This window comes from Pholis gunnellus (assembly GCF_910591455.1).
Source record: "Pholis gunnellus genome assembly, chromosome: 1".
In the NCBI taxonomy this organism is placed as follows: domain Eukaryota; kingdom Metazoa; phylum Chordata; class Actinopteri; order Perciformes; family Pholidae; genus Pholis; species Pholis gunnellus.
The window spans coordinates 6,025,886-6,042,632 of NC_136528.1; the positions used below are offsets into that span (position 1 = coordinate 6,025,886).

General features: G+C 44.0%; 1 protein-coding gene across 1 annotated transcript in view; it reads right to left on the minus strand.

The window, feature by feature from the left end:
• Positions 1 to 16,747, minus strand: part of samd4a (sterile alpha motif domain containing 4A) — a 43,761-nt gene that overhangs the window by 26,835 nt on the left and 179 nt on the right. Inside the window, exon 2 of the mRNA XM_079160056.1 lies at positions 14,915 to 15,636. Within this exon, the coding sequence (XP_079016182.1) occupies positions 14,915 to 15,110 (196 nt within the window). The 5' untranslated portion in view covers positions 15,111 to 15,636. The remainder of the gene's footprint in view (positions 1 to 14,914; positions 15,637 to 16,747) is intronic.

Consider the following 16,747-nt stretch of genomic DNA (forward strand, 5'->3'; position numbering starts at 1 on the left):
AGGTCCACTCACTGTCCTCTCATAGGACGGCTTAAAACTCATACAGCATGGTATTAATCCAATTCAGTTTCCATCTCAAGGTTTTCTGAAGTCTATCACAAGACGTCTTCACTGTAACACAGAAGCCTCTGCGACTGTGGTGGATTAGCACAAGAGACCCATCACTGACAAACAAAGACAAACAGCAATAAAACCACTTTATTCATATAAATCATGTGAGCCTCCTGTAGATCTGCGTGTCCTCTTCAGTGACAGCATGGAAACAAAGTCAATGTTTTAGCTTGTGCTTTTAACATTGGTTATGTGCAACACACAACCTGATGGACACACACACACACACACACACACACACACACACACACACACACACACACACACACACACACACACACACACACACACACACACACACACACACACACACACACACACACACACACACACACACACATTGTTGGAACAATAATTCCTCTCGTTCTAAAAATAGACGGCACAAAAAGCCACAACAAGGCAGCTCGCACAACAGATAAGACCATATCAGTGGTTGGCAAAGGGACACATTACCTTTCAATCAAACTGACAAGTGTGTGTGTGTGTGTGTGTGTGTGAATGATTGTGAGTGAGACAGTTGTGTGTGGAAAGGTGTTTATGTACACTTGACCCCAACTTACACCTAAAACAAGTTCCTTATCAGCCACTGTGAAGTTGCATAATCACCTGTGTGTGTGTGTGTGTGTGTGTGTGTGTGTGTGTGTGTGTCCTGTGCTTCTGCTGCTAGCAACACCAACATGGGGCTGGCTCACTGCAGTCCACTAGCTTTAGCTGTTGTTGACTCAACACCACCAGCGACCCCACAGACAGAGAGGCAGAGAAGTGACAGAGACGGGGCTTAAAGGGACAGTTCACATTCTGTGTGTTGAAGTGGGGTTGCATGAGGTGAGCTGCTTGCTTCTCTATAGACAGCGTATTACCGACAGCAGTACCTCAGCAGTTCCTGTGTTCTGTGAGGTAACACTACTGTTTGTGGCATCGAAGAGAGCAAAGATAACAGCTTCAGTTCCTCATCAGTAAGGTCTGTCTGACAGCAAGGTAAAGAGGAAAACATATTCTAAACACAGCGTTCACTTCAACTGATAGAGATTCTTTAAGGAGTCTAAAATACGTCCACAGCAGAACATTGATTGGCTCCTGTGCTGGTTCTCCTGTTTCTATAAACTCCAGTAATACAATCACACTTCTAAACATCTCAATCTAGGAAAAGCTCCTACCAAGACACTAATACAGGCTAGCTGGGAAACACCAACACACACAGACACACACTTTATGAATCCTGCAAGGGGAACTGTTTTTGCTACAGTAGCATTTACAGGAACATGTTAAAACAAAGCAATAACTATATTAAATATTAAATATAAAAATGCACAATATATACAATAAAATAGAATAATATTAAATGAACTAACTAAACAATAGTGAAAGAGAGAGAGAGACATACTGGCAGGGATAGAAGTCTGGAGGAGACGGAAGGTGAATTAAATGTGTAAGAGAGAAAAAGAGCGTAAAGATAAAGTCCCAGGCTGTACGGGGGAGGACCCTGGAAAGGGTCCGTTAGGGTTACCTGAGGAGAGCAGAGTGAAGACAGACGGGGTAGTAGATGGGTGGAGCGAGGGGTGGGGAGGGGGAAGAAGAGGAAAAGTTCCCGCTGCTTCTCTCCGAGTGGATTCTCCAGCTCAGCAGTGGGGAATGTGCTGGCATACCACAGAGAGCTGCTGCTGAAGAATGCAGTGATTCCTAACGGATCACACACACACACACACACACCTCTCCGTACTCTGAACCAACGCTCTAAAAGCAACACAAGTCTTCTTCACACCACATTTGACGAGTCCAGTCGTTTACACACAACACCGGCTGATGGTTGATGTCATCTTACTCTTCTTTTGACATTTTAACTGGTTTACACACACACACACATACACACACACACACACACACACACACACACACACACACACACACACACACACACACACACACACACACACACACACACACACACACACACACACACACACACACACACACACACACACACACACACACTTTCAGAGTCTCTCACTTTAAGTTGAATGAGAGACTGAAGCAGAATAACAAAAGAGACGCGTCTGTGCTCACTAATGGATGTAAGTGAAGCGTGGTAGCGGTGGCTAACATGAATGTGTGTTGTGAAGTAAGCAGATATTTGTGGAGTAATTAGAGAGAGAGCACAAGTGGGCTGTTGGCTTCATATAGAAAATAAACACCTGTACATTTTGTAATTGAATGAAATGTAGTGAACTGTTTGACCACTGCAGCTGCATCTCTAGTGTCTTACTAACCCAAGAAGGCTGGAAATAAAGAAATCATATTCACATATAAAGACAGTGAAACAGTAAAATATATCAAGTTACAATGAAAGAAAACAAGCTGAACAAATACACATCAGAAACTAAATGTGTAGAAAAGAAACAAAAGAGTAAGTAAGAGCTGGTTTGACTGCTGCTAGCTGCAGAGAAAGAGGTGTGGTTCACAGACTATAGGATGGAAATGATCTAATGCTACATGATGCATCGCTCCACCCACACAGACACACACAGAGAGTCCATGTCCGGACAAGACGACAGGCAGGATCCCACAGGCAGGATCCCACAGGCTCCAATGTAAGGATCAGGGCCCCGTACAACAAGCCAATCAGAGAAATAAGAAGGAAAGAGGGGTGGATAAGAGACAGAAAGAGAGAGAGAGAGACGGAGGGAGAGAGACAGAGAGAGATTATTGCAAAATAAACAAGACAGGACAATAGTACATGCAATAAACTAGAGGAAGGTAAAATATAATGAAAAGCCAAGAGAAAAAAGGAGGAAGAATAGGTCCGTGTTGTGGCCTCAGTCTGACCTACTGACACATAACTGACTGAAGAGGGAAGAGGAAGAGGAGGAAGAGGAGGAATGCTTTTTGCTTCTGTCTAGTCAAGTTTTTAAACAATCCCAATGTGAAGTTCAAGTTTTTGAAAGACTGGTGAATATGAATATGGATCCATGTGCAGCCGGTAGTCTTTCTGCTATTCAGAGATGATTTATGCAACTCAGGGGTTGCACAACAAAGTGCAGTTATAGCCCATTTTCAACAGAAAGAAGAACGTGATGAAGCAAGACTGCACTACTGAAGTGATAAACACAAAACCCTTCTCTGGGCAGATAATGGCATCTTCATATTAAAAATTCAACATCAGGGAAACATTGTTCGTCAACTTTGATTGTGTTTGAGCACCAAGCACCATTGACGTAAACACAGAGTCCACCTCCTCTCGTCCCGCACCCAGTCCCGCACCCAGTTCCGCACCCAGTTCCGCACCCAGTCCCGCACCCAGTCCCGCACCCGCACCCAGTCCCGCACCCTGTCCGGCACCCTGTCCGGCACCCTGTCCGGCACCCTGTCCGGCTCTCTGTCTGGCTCTCTGTCCAGCACCCTGTCCCTGCACCTAGTCCAGCACCCTGTCCAGCAACCTCACCATGCAGTATGCATTGAATGGTGACAGACTACGTCATCATAACACGGCATTTTGAACTTTGATACTCTTGCTCGTATACCTGCTGCGCAAAGGATTGAGGGTCAGAATAGCCAGAAAAGCGTGCTGGTTTGCGTACTGCAAAGTGCGACCGCATGCAGTAGAACATCCTGGTATTTTTGGCACGCTGCGTTTGACATACCGTGTATGGGAACATCCTAAATCTTTTTTCTGGCTTACTAAACAGTCTGGTAGGATGCGTGTTGGAACGCTCAGTCCACTTTCGGTGGCGTTTCCTCTGGCTGGGTGGTCGGGAAGACGCCGTGGGCGGTGAACCTGTCGAGGTCGCTTCCTTCTCCAAGGATGAGTGTATCTCTGTCATTTGCCATACGCGCTCCAGTAATAAAGACAAGAGGAAGAGGAGAGCAGAGAGAGTCTGTCCGTCTAAATAATCTGTGCGTCAGTCATCGTGTGGTACAGGTGAAGCTGAGTGAGAGGAAACAGGAAGTCAAGCGGTCAGGAAACCCTTCAGCAGGTGATTTACTGCTCTGATCTGGGTATTTAGACAATAGGCTGCTTTAGACAAACATGGCTGACACACATCCGATTCACTCAAAAGTGAAGTGGTTACTGACAGTTTTCTGCAGCGAGCGGGTTTCTTAGAGCTCAGGTAAATAAATAAAAACCTGGTTTCTGTCAACAACACCAGCTGTGATCTGTGATCCACGCAGGCATGAGATCGTTAGGATCCCAGTCGTTCTTTTTAATATATTACTTAAAAAAAGATCAAGATTCATGTATATTTGAAATATAATAATAAATGTTTCTGGAGCCACAACAGTAGAGTTTACAACAGCAAAGTCACTATTTAAACTCAATTATATCCAACTGGAAACTAATCTAAAATGTAAATATCTGCGACAAGTTCATAATGAATGAAGAAGACAGATATCGATCCATCTTCCCGTCTTCGGTCTCTCCTCTTCAGCTCGTGTTAACTACAGACCTTATTTCAGGCATCGAACCAAAATCATGTTAAAACAACACAGGCTCTATAATCCGACACAGCTACTAGAACAAACGTCTAAATATCTAAATAGAGATTCAGCATTTAGGGGGCAGCCCTAGTGTTACACTGGTGATGAAAACCAAAACCAACTGGTCAGACCAGGCTCTCCTGACACATCACTCTTCTCTCATAGGAGAAACCAAGAGACAATATGACAGAACACTCCTTCATGGAAACCAGAGGACGCTGCAGTTAAACACAGATAACCACAGATTTGATCCACGACGTCTTGGATGCTCTGATTAAAACATGTAAAACATTAGCTTTTAACGTTGGTTAAAAGTGGAAACTGGACCACAATCTGACTTCCACAGGACATAGTGTAGTAAAGAGATGCACTTCTTCTGAAGGAAATCAGTGAAAAGATCACTCAGAGTCTCCAGAGAGCGTCGGCTAACGGGGAGGTTCATGTGAGTCACAATAGAAGACAGGAACACCTTCTCATAGCAGACAGGACACCTGGTCAACATATAGACCACTATAAAGAACTCTGATCTGGTTTCCACAGTGTGTGTGTGTGTGTGTGTGTAGGTGTGTAGTAGGTCTTTTCCTCTCTGGTCATTATTTATTTATACTGTGTAATGTTTTAAACAGCGGCCAAGACGAGTGTGTGTGGGTGTGTGTGTTGGGAAGCACCTGCTTGACGATGAGCTGAACGTGTTACACAGTGTGTGTGTGTGTGTGTGTGTGTGTGTGTGTGTGTGTGTGTGCAGGAGAAGGAGTCACCATCATCCTCACGGCTTCCTCAGAGTAAAGTGCTCGTCACGACGTCTGACCTCATTGAATCCAGCTCGGCCAAACAAACCCTGGTGGTGTCATTAGGTAAGAAATGTTGCTGCTGCAACCCTAAACCCTCAGTTAGGGGGTTTGTCCTCTGCAAGCTGATGAATTTTTAGTTTTTAGAAGCTCATACAAGTCTCAATATTTTGAACTTTTCAGCGCCGAGTCGCATTGCTCGTCAATATCACACTTGGCCCAGGCAGCCAATCAAACAGAGCAAGAGGCGGGCTTTACTACTTTACCACTGACTTCCTGTTTTGATGCCGGTGGATGTGTTGGGAACGGACAGAGGCAGACGAAGGGTTGATGTTGGCGTTGTTTTAATTACGATGAACTGTATAATCTTTCAAGAGCTCCACGTCTGCATTGAATCCTTGTTTTCCCAGTTAATCATATCTGATCTCCTGGTCACTCCCGCTCCACAGGCTCATCAAAGATAATGTTAAAAACACATCAAACAATATGTCCCGTCTACCAGAGGGAGGAGGGAGGAGGTTATACGTATTCACAGGGAGAATCTGCCCAAAAAAAGGTCAAACATCATAACTTTAAAGTTTAGATTTTATTTCAATAGAAGTGAAACTATGGGATCTCCTGGTAATTGTGTCTGTCTGTCTGTCTGTCTGTCCTGCTGGGCTACTTGTGGACATATTTGTGCATTTGGGATGAGAAAAGAGGCCCGATGATGTGTTTTTATTGTCTCGTCTTTTTCCCCAGCAGTGGGGGAGGTTTCCTCGGAGGAACCCGGCTGCTGTATGAATGGAGAACAATTCTTTGCTATCCTTTACTCCCCCCCTCCTCCCTTCCCACTTCCTCTCGAGTCTCTCATCAACATCCCCTCGTCTCCCCGGCTGCAGTAGTAGCTGGCGGTTGGGGGTCTGGTTTGCAGGCTACCTGTGGAAGCGTACGCAGCGCTCCAGTGTTGGGGAGGTCTCTGACTGAGGCCGTCGCAGCTATGCTGGGAATGTGAGCCTCCGCTCTGCCCACAACTCTATTTAAGGAAATAGCAGTCAGGGGCCCATCAGACGCTCTCCCTGCCTTCCACTTCTCTGTCCGTCTCTCTCTCTGCTCCCCCCCCCCCCCCTTCCTTTAACAACAATGATAATTATTTTCCTTTGTGGAGGAAAGCTTTATTTCCATACCTGCTGGGAGGAAGAAGAAGAAGAAGAACACACACACACGGACACAGCGGTGTATTGGTCGTGTGGTTCTGGTAATTGTTGCCTTAATAGGTATGTGTCTTTGTAAACTAATAAATGTCTGCGGTCTGCCAAACAACAACAACAACAAACAAGCCAGTTAAAGAGAGGAGAAGTTTAAAAGAAGGGAAAGTTTCTGTCTACTAGAAGAAGGTATTCAGGCCTCTTTCACTTTCACGGTTTTATTCTTTTTTTAAATCCTTTGCAATGGAAGCGGTGCGTTTGACGCCGTGCTACCAAGCGCCGCGCTACAAAAAATATTCAGCTTTGGGGGAAACACGGCATTCGTCACGGTTACTTTTTTACCCACCCGTCCAATCACAATGGAGAAGGGGCGGGACAAACACCACAAAGACCAACCACCACGTGCTACAAGAATGCTATGAGTCAACTGTGCGCCTCATTGACATTTTGAGTTCTGAATTTAACAATAAAGAAGTATTTAATTAGTTTTAAAATGGGCATCTTTGTCATTTAAAAAGCAACAATATACCTGATAATAAAGTGCTTTCTTTTTCAGCAAATCAAGATAAATGAAGTAATTTGCTAAAAAATAAAAATATATATATATACATGTATATATATCTCATCGACAAGCTTTTGGTTTCCCATCCAACGATGGTCTAAATGCTGTTGCAATGGCTTTTCCAACATGACATCCATCCCAACCGGAACCAAACCGAGACGTTTTAGTTTCCGTGCTGAATACTGGTGGGAAAGTTCTCACAGATATCAGAATAACTGTTTTAATACTGACCTTCTAAATCTGCTGTGTAGGAACCAAAACAAAAACTTCAACTCATGGACAGATAATGAACAACAAATACAGCAACCACACGAACTGGTTTGACCACACCAGTATGTCTACTGTCTACAGCCCAGTCAGTCTGCCAGGCTACACTGGTTACTGCTGCACAGTGTGTGTGTGTGTGTGTGTGTGTGTGTGTGTGTGTGTGTGTGTGTGTGTGTGTAGTAAAGTGTGTGACGTACAGTCGAGTGTCATGGGGAATGTGGAGAGACGCTCTGCAGAGTGTGAGACAGACATGTTTACCCAGAATCCTCGGCTGTCCACAGCCGGAGGGATATAGCTTCAGCATCCGGCTGCATCCGGCACACAGAGACCCATTCAGCAAGAGGAGGCGAGGAGAGCTCTACTCCACCTTCACTACAGTCAGTCAGCTGTTACAGAAGCCAGCTGAATGCTTGTTCATACAAATACATTATTCTATGTCAAAGTCCAACTAGCACTAGAAAATTAAAGGTGGGACAAAGTCAACCATCACAAAACTCTAATACAATTTAGCAGCAAACCCAGAGAGCTAAATATCTGTGTTTGAGAACATAAATCTGTTTTTTCGATGGTATTTCATGTTTCCTGTGGGAAAACAGTGAAAAAGGTTTCGTGACCAATAACAGAAGTTACTTAACTGATGTTACGTAACAGAAGAGAAGAGAAACGGGAGTTTAGGTGTTACAGTCAGTCAAAAGCTAGTTTGTTAGAAAATAGGAAAGAGTTCCAAGACACTCACTAAGTCACCAAGGCTGCTGTTCAACCTGCCATGAACACATCGGACCACAATGTTGGGGGTGGACTGGAGTTATTCATTTCAGATTCTGTATAGGGCATTGAACTTTCAAAGTTACCCAGAGTGCTCATATAACTGACTGTGGTCACGTATTTCACAAAACCGGTCTAATCAAACGCAAAGGATTTGATTTAAATCCCTCTTAACTGTTCACCGCTACAGAAGCTTCTGTCACCGTACAGAAGCTAAAGACGAGCTAACTTCCGTTTCGCTGGGACTTCAACCAGCAACTTTCAGATCAATATCAAAGCCTTTAGCGTTGCTCTGCATCACAGTCAGCTGCTCCAGCTTTTCCCTCTCATTGGCTCTCGAGGTCCGGTTGCAACACACTCATGTAATCATCCAGACCTTTGAATTAAAATCAGGGCAGCGAACAGACCTGTAAACACACACGTGACGGGATTATCTGCCACGGGCCAGAAAACTAAAATAATCCCTGAATCATTTACTTAACGGGCAATATTAAGATTGCACTATTTTATGAATTATTGTTTACAAAGTACCATGTTGACTTATCACACTTACTGAAAGTAAGGTTTATCAGTCTATTAGAAACAAACACTTTAATAAGTACACCTGTAAAATCTAAATGCAGTCTAATACAAATGCTTTGCAGCTTAAAATGTAACTTTTACAAAGAAGAACATGTTGCGTTGTGATTGACACTGTTAGAGAGGTATCATAGTTTTAACTACACGTTTATTATTGAGCAGTTTTTATCACAACACGTCAGCTACAGGTATACACTTTAGATTGTTAGGGGAAACATTATCACCTGTTCTCTCCTTCACTTTCACACACAAGCATTTCTGTTTTGTTACCATCCGAGGATGCAAATAAAGACTCCGTTTACAACATAACATTATATTTATAGTCAGGTTTGCACTGACATATACACTTGTCTTCAGACAATCATAATTCTCTGAGGGTGTAATAATTGTTCATCTGTTGAAGGTAACTTGCTGATATGCAGCCTGTTCACTCCTCTTAGTCCAACACAGCCGTGTTACAGTGTACACAACAACACCGGTTAGCCAAACCAGGCTAGTCCGGTTAGCCCAGCCTGCACAGGGTTAAGGACAGGGCAGCTACCCCTTCAGAACCAAACAACCCACAGTAACCATTAAACCATATAATCTACCACCGTTTGACACACTATGATGAAGTGTGTCTTTTAGTCTGAGGCTGGGTGTAAACACACACAGATACACACAAAGCTGGGATCAGAGCTATGGAGACGCACAGAAAGGGTTCGGTGAGAGAAACTAGACCTCCAGGATTTATGAAGCGCTGGATTGCACGATCCCCGCAATCAGTGACACCTCGTCCGTCCTCTCTCAGAGAGAACATCGAGAGCCGGACATGTCTGAGGCTTCCAGTGGCTTCCATCAGCGTGGACACACACACACACACACACACACACACACACACACACACACACACACACACACACACACACACACACACTCACAGACACACACACACACACACTCACACACACACACTCACACACACTCCTAAGAGAAGAAAGCCTCTGCTGTAGAGGCAGAGTGGAAAAGACAAGCTTTTATATGTCGTTTTTCCCCCTCTGCTCGTTTTGGCAGGTTGTCTGTCCCCATTCCTGAGGTTCAGTACGAGTTCACAGAACACGCCGTCAACTTCCAGAAATAAACCGTTTGCTCATGCGTGGGTGCAATGGAATAGTTTGGCGCCCAAACCAGAGACGAGAGTTTCCTCTCTCTCTCTCCCTCTCTTTGTCAGAATGGCCAATGAGACCTCGAAAAAAAAAAAAGGCACAAAGGATGTTGACAAAAAAGGTGTGTGAAAAAAATCAGACAGGATCACTTTCACTCTAAACTCGTAGCTCTGTCGGGGGGGGGGGGGGGGGGCAGTATTTATAGAAGCTCCGTTTGGCAGAGCTGGTCGACTACATCAGACTAGAAGTAAAGGGTGGTGCCGGAGTTTATAGATATAAATGTGAAGCATTTGGTTTCTCATAGGTTCTGCTGCATCGTTTCATGGTGCTGTTAAGTGTTATACGAGTACGGATCACGTGACTTCTCTGCAACCACCTGAGAGTTTCCTCCAGGAAAACACACAGTACATTTTTACAAACGTATTATTTTAACGAGTCAGGACGAGACAGAGAGCAGCGAGTGAGCTTCAACTTTTCAGTCTTCTTCTTTTCCTTTCCTCAGCCCTCCCTCTGTACCGCGGTGTACTCAGGAGACCTCAGCTCCACTGAAGGTGGAATCAGTTTTCCAACGTGTGCCCCCCCCCCACCCCAATCCAAAGCGCCTGACTCAAGTGTGCTCTGACGTGCCCACATTCCTAGACAGTATCCCCAACACCGGAACCCTTTACCGCCTAAGCCAGGAATGCTGATTTCCAGCCCGGGTTTTTCAATCAGACCTAGTTTAGGCAGAGAGAGCAACAGGAATTCACTGAGTACATGAGCCATTATACACAATGCAGACGTTCCTCTTCATGTCAATCATCTCACACACAGACACATGCACCAGTGAGCTTCCTCTCTCGCTAGAACAGTAGAAGCAAAGCCAGCAGCTTCTATGAAAAGGTGTTGTTTTGTTAGCTGGAAGTCATATTTTGATATTTTTCCATTTACGTGCCAAAATCCTTTTATGATACCAAAAAAGCCTCCAGGTTCATAAACTCATCTGTACATGTGAAGACAATGGCTGTGATGAAAAGCTTTTACGAGCGTGAACATGTACTACAGATGGTAGATGGTAGGATGTCCACTTGGTGCTCTCCCCCTTATTCCTAAAAGGTGCCCTCCGGACAATGTTTTTCCATAAAAATGTGCGGTAACACTTTATAATAACTCCACGCTTCGGTGGAGTGAATGTGAACGTTTTCTATCCCGACATGTTCTCCTGAAGGAGAATTTGTTTGTTTTGGTTTGTACATGAATGAATGTCTGAGAGGTTTCTACTTTTTTATTAAGTATATTGTTTGCATCTTGTAATAAATATTAACATGTTCTTGATCACTGTGTTGTGTCTATTTGCCTTTTCTGTTGAGAAGATAACGGAGACTTGTGTGTGTTTTGAGGCACTGATGGCCTTTACATGTCATTAATAAATGCTTTGTAAGACAAAGACAGTCCTCACTTTAGATGAGGTCACAACACTTTACCAACGACTAGTAACTACCTGAATTAATCATGAATTCCAGTATTAATACGCGTTTATAAAGCATATATTAACAGTCCCTAACCATTAGTGCACATCTAAATCATTATATATATATAAATGTGTGAATAATTTACATCTAAATAAGTTATTAATATTTACTAACATTTTATAAAGGATGTTATTAATCATCTACAACTCCTCAATAATTGTTTGTAATTTCTTTAATACTTCATTTACAAATGGGGAATCCATTATTTATAAAGTATGAAAACACAATCATGAAAGACATCATAGACGAGATTATTAATCAAGAATAAAACATGTATAACTGTTGTTATAAATTGCATACTAATGAGTGTTAATGTAGGAGCAATGCTTTATAAACGATGAACTAAGTGTTTACTCACACTTAACTAATGCTTCATAGCGACATTCATATAAAATCCTGAATATATAACTCATACAATCCTGCTCATGTGTAGTACACCATGTGCATTTAACCAACAAAGATGGAGACCAAACAAAAGGAATTTTGGGATTAGCAAACTAAAGAAATGGATGAATCCTCAGTGAAAACACAAGTGACTGCAGAGCTCCGTCTCCAGCTGCTCCTATATATCCAATCCTTGTGGCTCAAACAGCCGCGTGGTACCAGGTCAGCAGCACGACACACCAAAATAAAGTGGACCGCTGTCCTGTCCCAACTCCAACACTGTCCCTCTTGGGATTGTCTCAAAAGAAGTTTTGTTCTCCATAAATCTTAACATTGATCATCCTTGACAGCCCTAGTTTCTTCATCAAAAGCAGCTGAATCTGTGATATTATTATTATTATTATTATCATTATCATTATTATTATTATTATATCAGGTCAGGGTGATAATGAATGACAGAGTGAAGTCTGAGCTCTTTACACATCTGTACTCGGCTGTTCAGAAAATGCTAAAAACTCCTTAAAGTCACCAAATGACTCACAGGAGTGGAATAAATAGTGTCACTCTAAAAACAACATGAAATAAGCAGATAGACCCTGCGGTGACGTAACTCCGCCCGTCCTTCACAGCGAGACAGTCTCTCCCCATCGAACTCGGGTCCCAAAAACAAGGCCGCCTCTCAGCCGCTCCGAGAAGTAGGTCACCGAGGATTCCATTCATTTGTACACCACTCTGCAAATAGTTGCCTTTTCCACTCAGCCCGAGACTTCCAGCTGCACGTTAACCCTTGACGTCACACGAGGCTCGTGGTCTGGGAGGAGCTCCTTCAACCTGTGAGCGGTTTGTGGTTTTGTTGTTAACCGACTGAGCCTGCGGAGCTCGACTGCACTTCATGTTTACAGCTGCATTGCTAATATCGTTTGTTGTGTTACACGGTATTCAGCAGGTCTGATCAGATTCGATTCAAGGGATGATCGTAGATAGTTTAGTTGATTTTAACTAAATAACTTTCATGACCTAAGACATCATCTCTAGAATCTGTGCCCTACTGAGTATTTAGAGAATTAGAAATGTATATAAAATGCTAACAGAGCAGTAACACACACACAAAACTATTCTGCTTGTATACTACTTGTGTAGCTGTGGGAACAAATAACTTCAAACTGGAAGACACTTTATAATCAATACAAGATCAGGCCAACACATCAACACACGAGCACTGAAACACCACAACATACCGGAGGGGTAACGTAACCAGACAAGCCTCTCCAGCAGTGTGTGTCAGGCCCGCTGACTCCAGCTCATTCAGCTGAATCAGCGGACGGGAAGCGACCACAAGCTGACACAGGTGGGAGAAAACTCAAAGAGGCGTGGCCCAAAAATCTAATCTGGGAGGTACAGGAGGAGGAGAAGACCATTAAAAACTAAAGATGCTAATGCTAAAGAAGGATTCCACTGGACAGGGCTTGTGGCGCTGAATATTTGGAGCAGACTTTTGTTTGGTGAAATCCGACCTACTGCTTCAGTCCAATGTTGAAAGTAATAAATAAATAAATAAGTAAACAACACGAGTCCTAATGCTGAACCAGACTCTGTTTATACTGTTTGTTTGGGAATAATGTGTCTTCAGCAAACATGATCTGTTGTAACTACAAGTCAGGTATAAACTGTTAAAAACTTGCATCAAAAAGAATTAAAAGAAGCACCAGCATTATTTAGGTTAATAATATCATTTGCAGCGTAAACGTTAATGCTAATGTGTTCATATTTCTTTGTACTGCAACACATTTAACAGGGTCAATTAAAACTGAATTATTACCAGAATCAAAGCACGTGTGATGTAGATCTCAGGTCTTAATGATAACCGCCCTAAATCTACAGATACTTAACCGATTAGCATGTAACACCGGTCACACACTACACGTGAAAGTGTTCAACTCACAAACAACCACAGCGAGCCTCTTCCACCCACAGGCGCATTTCCTTCATCTTTCACCTCCACCTCGACCATAAATCAGTCACACAATGAGTTACGACTCCAGTATCACCACGGAGAGCACCAGACACTGTGATGCCCTGTATTCTAAAGAAGAGAGATAAGAGTCGTCTTCAACGTGCTTTGATCTCTGACAGCACGAAGCTTTGTGCGGCATGCTTTGACGTCTTGGAGCCCGGCCTGCACTAGCTGCAGCCACGGCCCGATTGTAAACCCTGATGGAAACTCGGTGTAATAAGTGCGAGTGTCAGAGGGCCATTATGTCACCGCGCTGTGAGCCAGCAGATGTATCACTGCATGCAGATGTTGCCATAGGTACACACGGACGCAGCAGCTTCTTTCTATTTTTCATGAGCCCGGTTTGTTGCCAGGGTTTTTGTTTCCATAGCCACGCTGCAGTCTGATGCAACAAATCCCAGCCAGAACCCCCCCCCTCCCGGGCACGATACCAACACACAGAGAAAGCCAGCGCTATAGGCTGGCACGCCGACTGACTGACTGACAGACATCTCCGGTGCCGGCTGAGCTCACACTGTACACGACCCACCATCAATCACTGATGCAGTTTCCTACCATCAGTGATTCAGGTTTTTATTACTCTGCAGGATCTGCAGGAATGTTTGGGACAGGAAATGTCTTCCAATACTTGCGTGGAGCCTGTGTGTGTGTGTGTGTGTGTGTGTGTGTGTGTGTTCCAGGGTCATGGATTGCAGTCCTTTGGGAAAACATGCCCTTGAAAGCTCTCTGAATTTTTAAATGCGTGGGCAAAAGATTTGTGAATGTGTCTACTGTGTCTCTCTCTCCCATCAGAAAACAGAACGCCACCTGAAGCAGCATTAATGTGACAGTAACTTATCATAAAAACACTGAAGTGTAGAAGAAGCATTGCTTTATTCTTGACTATGCCAATTTCCCAGTCATCTTAAATATCTTAAAATGAATTTAAAGAGCAAGACAATGAACTGTTTATTTGCCAATATGAGGTGAAAATGGATTATTTCATAGGTCTGTTCCCCTTTAAATAAGACCAACACGAGCAGGAAGATGTGGTCGAAGACAAACAAATGAAGGACTCTGGTCTGTAAATGCATCTCAGTGGATCGGTGTAGCAGGTTAAAAAGGTGTCTGAGCAGCTGGAGGTCCTACCTGGGTTGTTGGCCTCTCCCTCCAGGACCTGCAGCTCGGTGCACTCGGCGAGGGAGTGCTCCAGACAGAGCTGCAGGAAGCGGGCCTGGGTCCGGCTCACCCTCTTCAGCAGCGACAGCAGAGCCACCGTCTGCTCGCACTCATTCCACCCCTTGAACCAGCTGGCTAGCACGCCCACCTGATCGCGAAACATCATGGTCTGCGAGGCCACCGGACTGTGGTGGTGGAGTGAAAAAAGATGGAGGATGGGTGGTCTTCTCAGCTGATTGTTGACGTTTCTACAGGTGTCAGCAGGTGAGCTTCAGCTGGAGCACCGGGACGCCATTCTTAGCCTCGTTAGCGGCTGGGATAGCAGTCACTTTTAGAACTTCTGGACCCAAAAATAGTTTCGGCCGGAGCTGGTGCTGGATATATTCCTGCAGGAGGCGGTTTTGTGCAACGTCTTCTCCTGTCTGATAAGCTCCCTTGGTGTGTGTGTGTGTGTGTGTGTGTGTGTGTGTGTGTGTGTGTGTGTGTGTGTGTATGAAGGCTCTCCTCTAGCTCGGCATTAGGTGAGATGAGCTGCTCTCGGCTGCTTAGTCGCTCCCAGAAGGGTTTGATATCTGATGAGTCAGCTTTCTTCCAGCACACGCTGTGTCACATCAGCTTCAGCCTCACTGGCATTTTTCTTCTTCTTCTTCTTCTTCTTCTTCTTCTTCTTCTTCAGGGAATCCCTCTTAAGCCTGCATGGAGGATGTTAGAAGTTAAGCGGAGGATGAAAAACATATTCATAAAACAGACAATGGTGGCTCTTTGTACACACATGCAATGACTTCTACAGAGGAAACGAAGAGGCAGTTCTATAGAAATGCGACAGTGAGCCTTGTTGCTTCAGCTCTGCAGACTTTGTGCTGCAGCAGCAATGTGAAGAAGGAGAAGAAGAAGAAACTCATACAAGCATTTATAGGTCGCCTCCTCGCCATCGCATAGGCTTGTGGCATTCACCGCTGAGACAAAAATAAATAATATTCGTTTTGGTATCCACCCATTCCTAAAAATACAGCTGTCGGTGCCACTGGCGCTGCATCCCGGAATTTTCCAAAAGGAAGGAGGCCGGTGTTATAGCGACCATCGGCCGGTGTGTGTGTGCTGCTGAAGAGACGTTTAATGACAGGTTGACTCGTATACAGCTGAGCTTCTGTGGTGGTGACTTCAGACCAGAGAGAAGAGAGACGAGCACACGGAGCGTCAGCGACGTCTAAAACTGTCACTTTGCTTCATCAGCACACACAGAATGACCGTTGGCGGGTGTGTGTGGGTGTGTTTGTATGATGGAGTGCGTGTGTATGTATGTATGTATGTATGTATGTATGTATGTATGTGTGTGTGTATGATAGTGTGTGTGTGTGTGTGTGTGTGTGTGTGTGTGTGTGTGTATGATGGAGTGTGTGTGTATGTATGTATGTATGTGTGTGTGTGATAAGAGTGTGTGTGTATGTATGTGTGTGTGTGTGTGTGTATGATAGTGTGTGTGTGTGTGAATGATAGTGTGTGTGTCCCTTCTTTTTTGTATCTGGAACTTTCCCGTGAAAGAACCGTGTAACTTCTACTTAAGTTAGCAAAGACTAGCTTTACGAATGTCCGCCAACCTTCTTACCGCTAACTCATTGTTTGAGTATAGATATCTATACTCATTGTTTGAGTGTATATCTGTGTTCTTCAAATGCAGTCTGGTGCTGATAGTTATAACACAGCTATGCGAATAGTTTTCTTTCTTTCTTGGATAAACACTAAAACCGAAAAGAAGAGTGAACGAAACAACGGAGTCTTTTCTTAAACTTCGGTTTGAGTGTT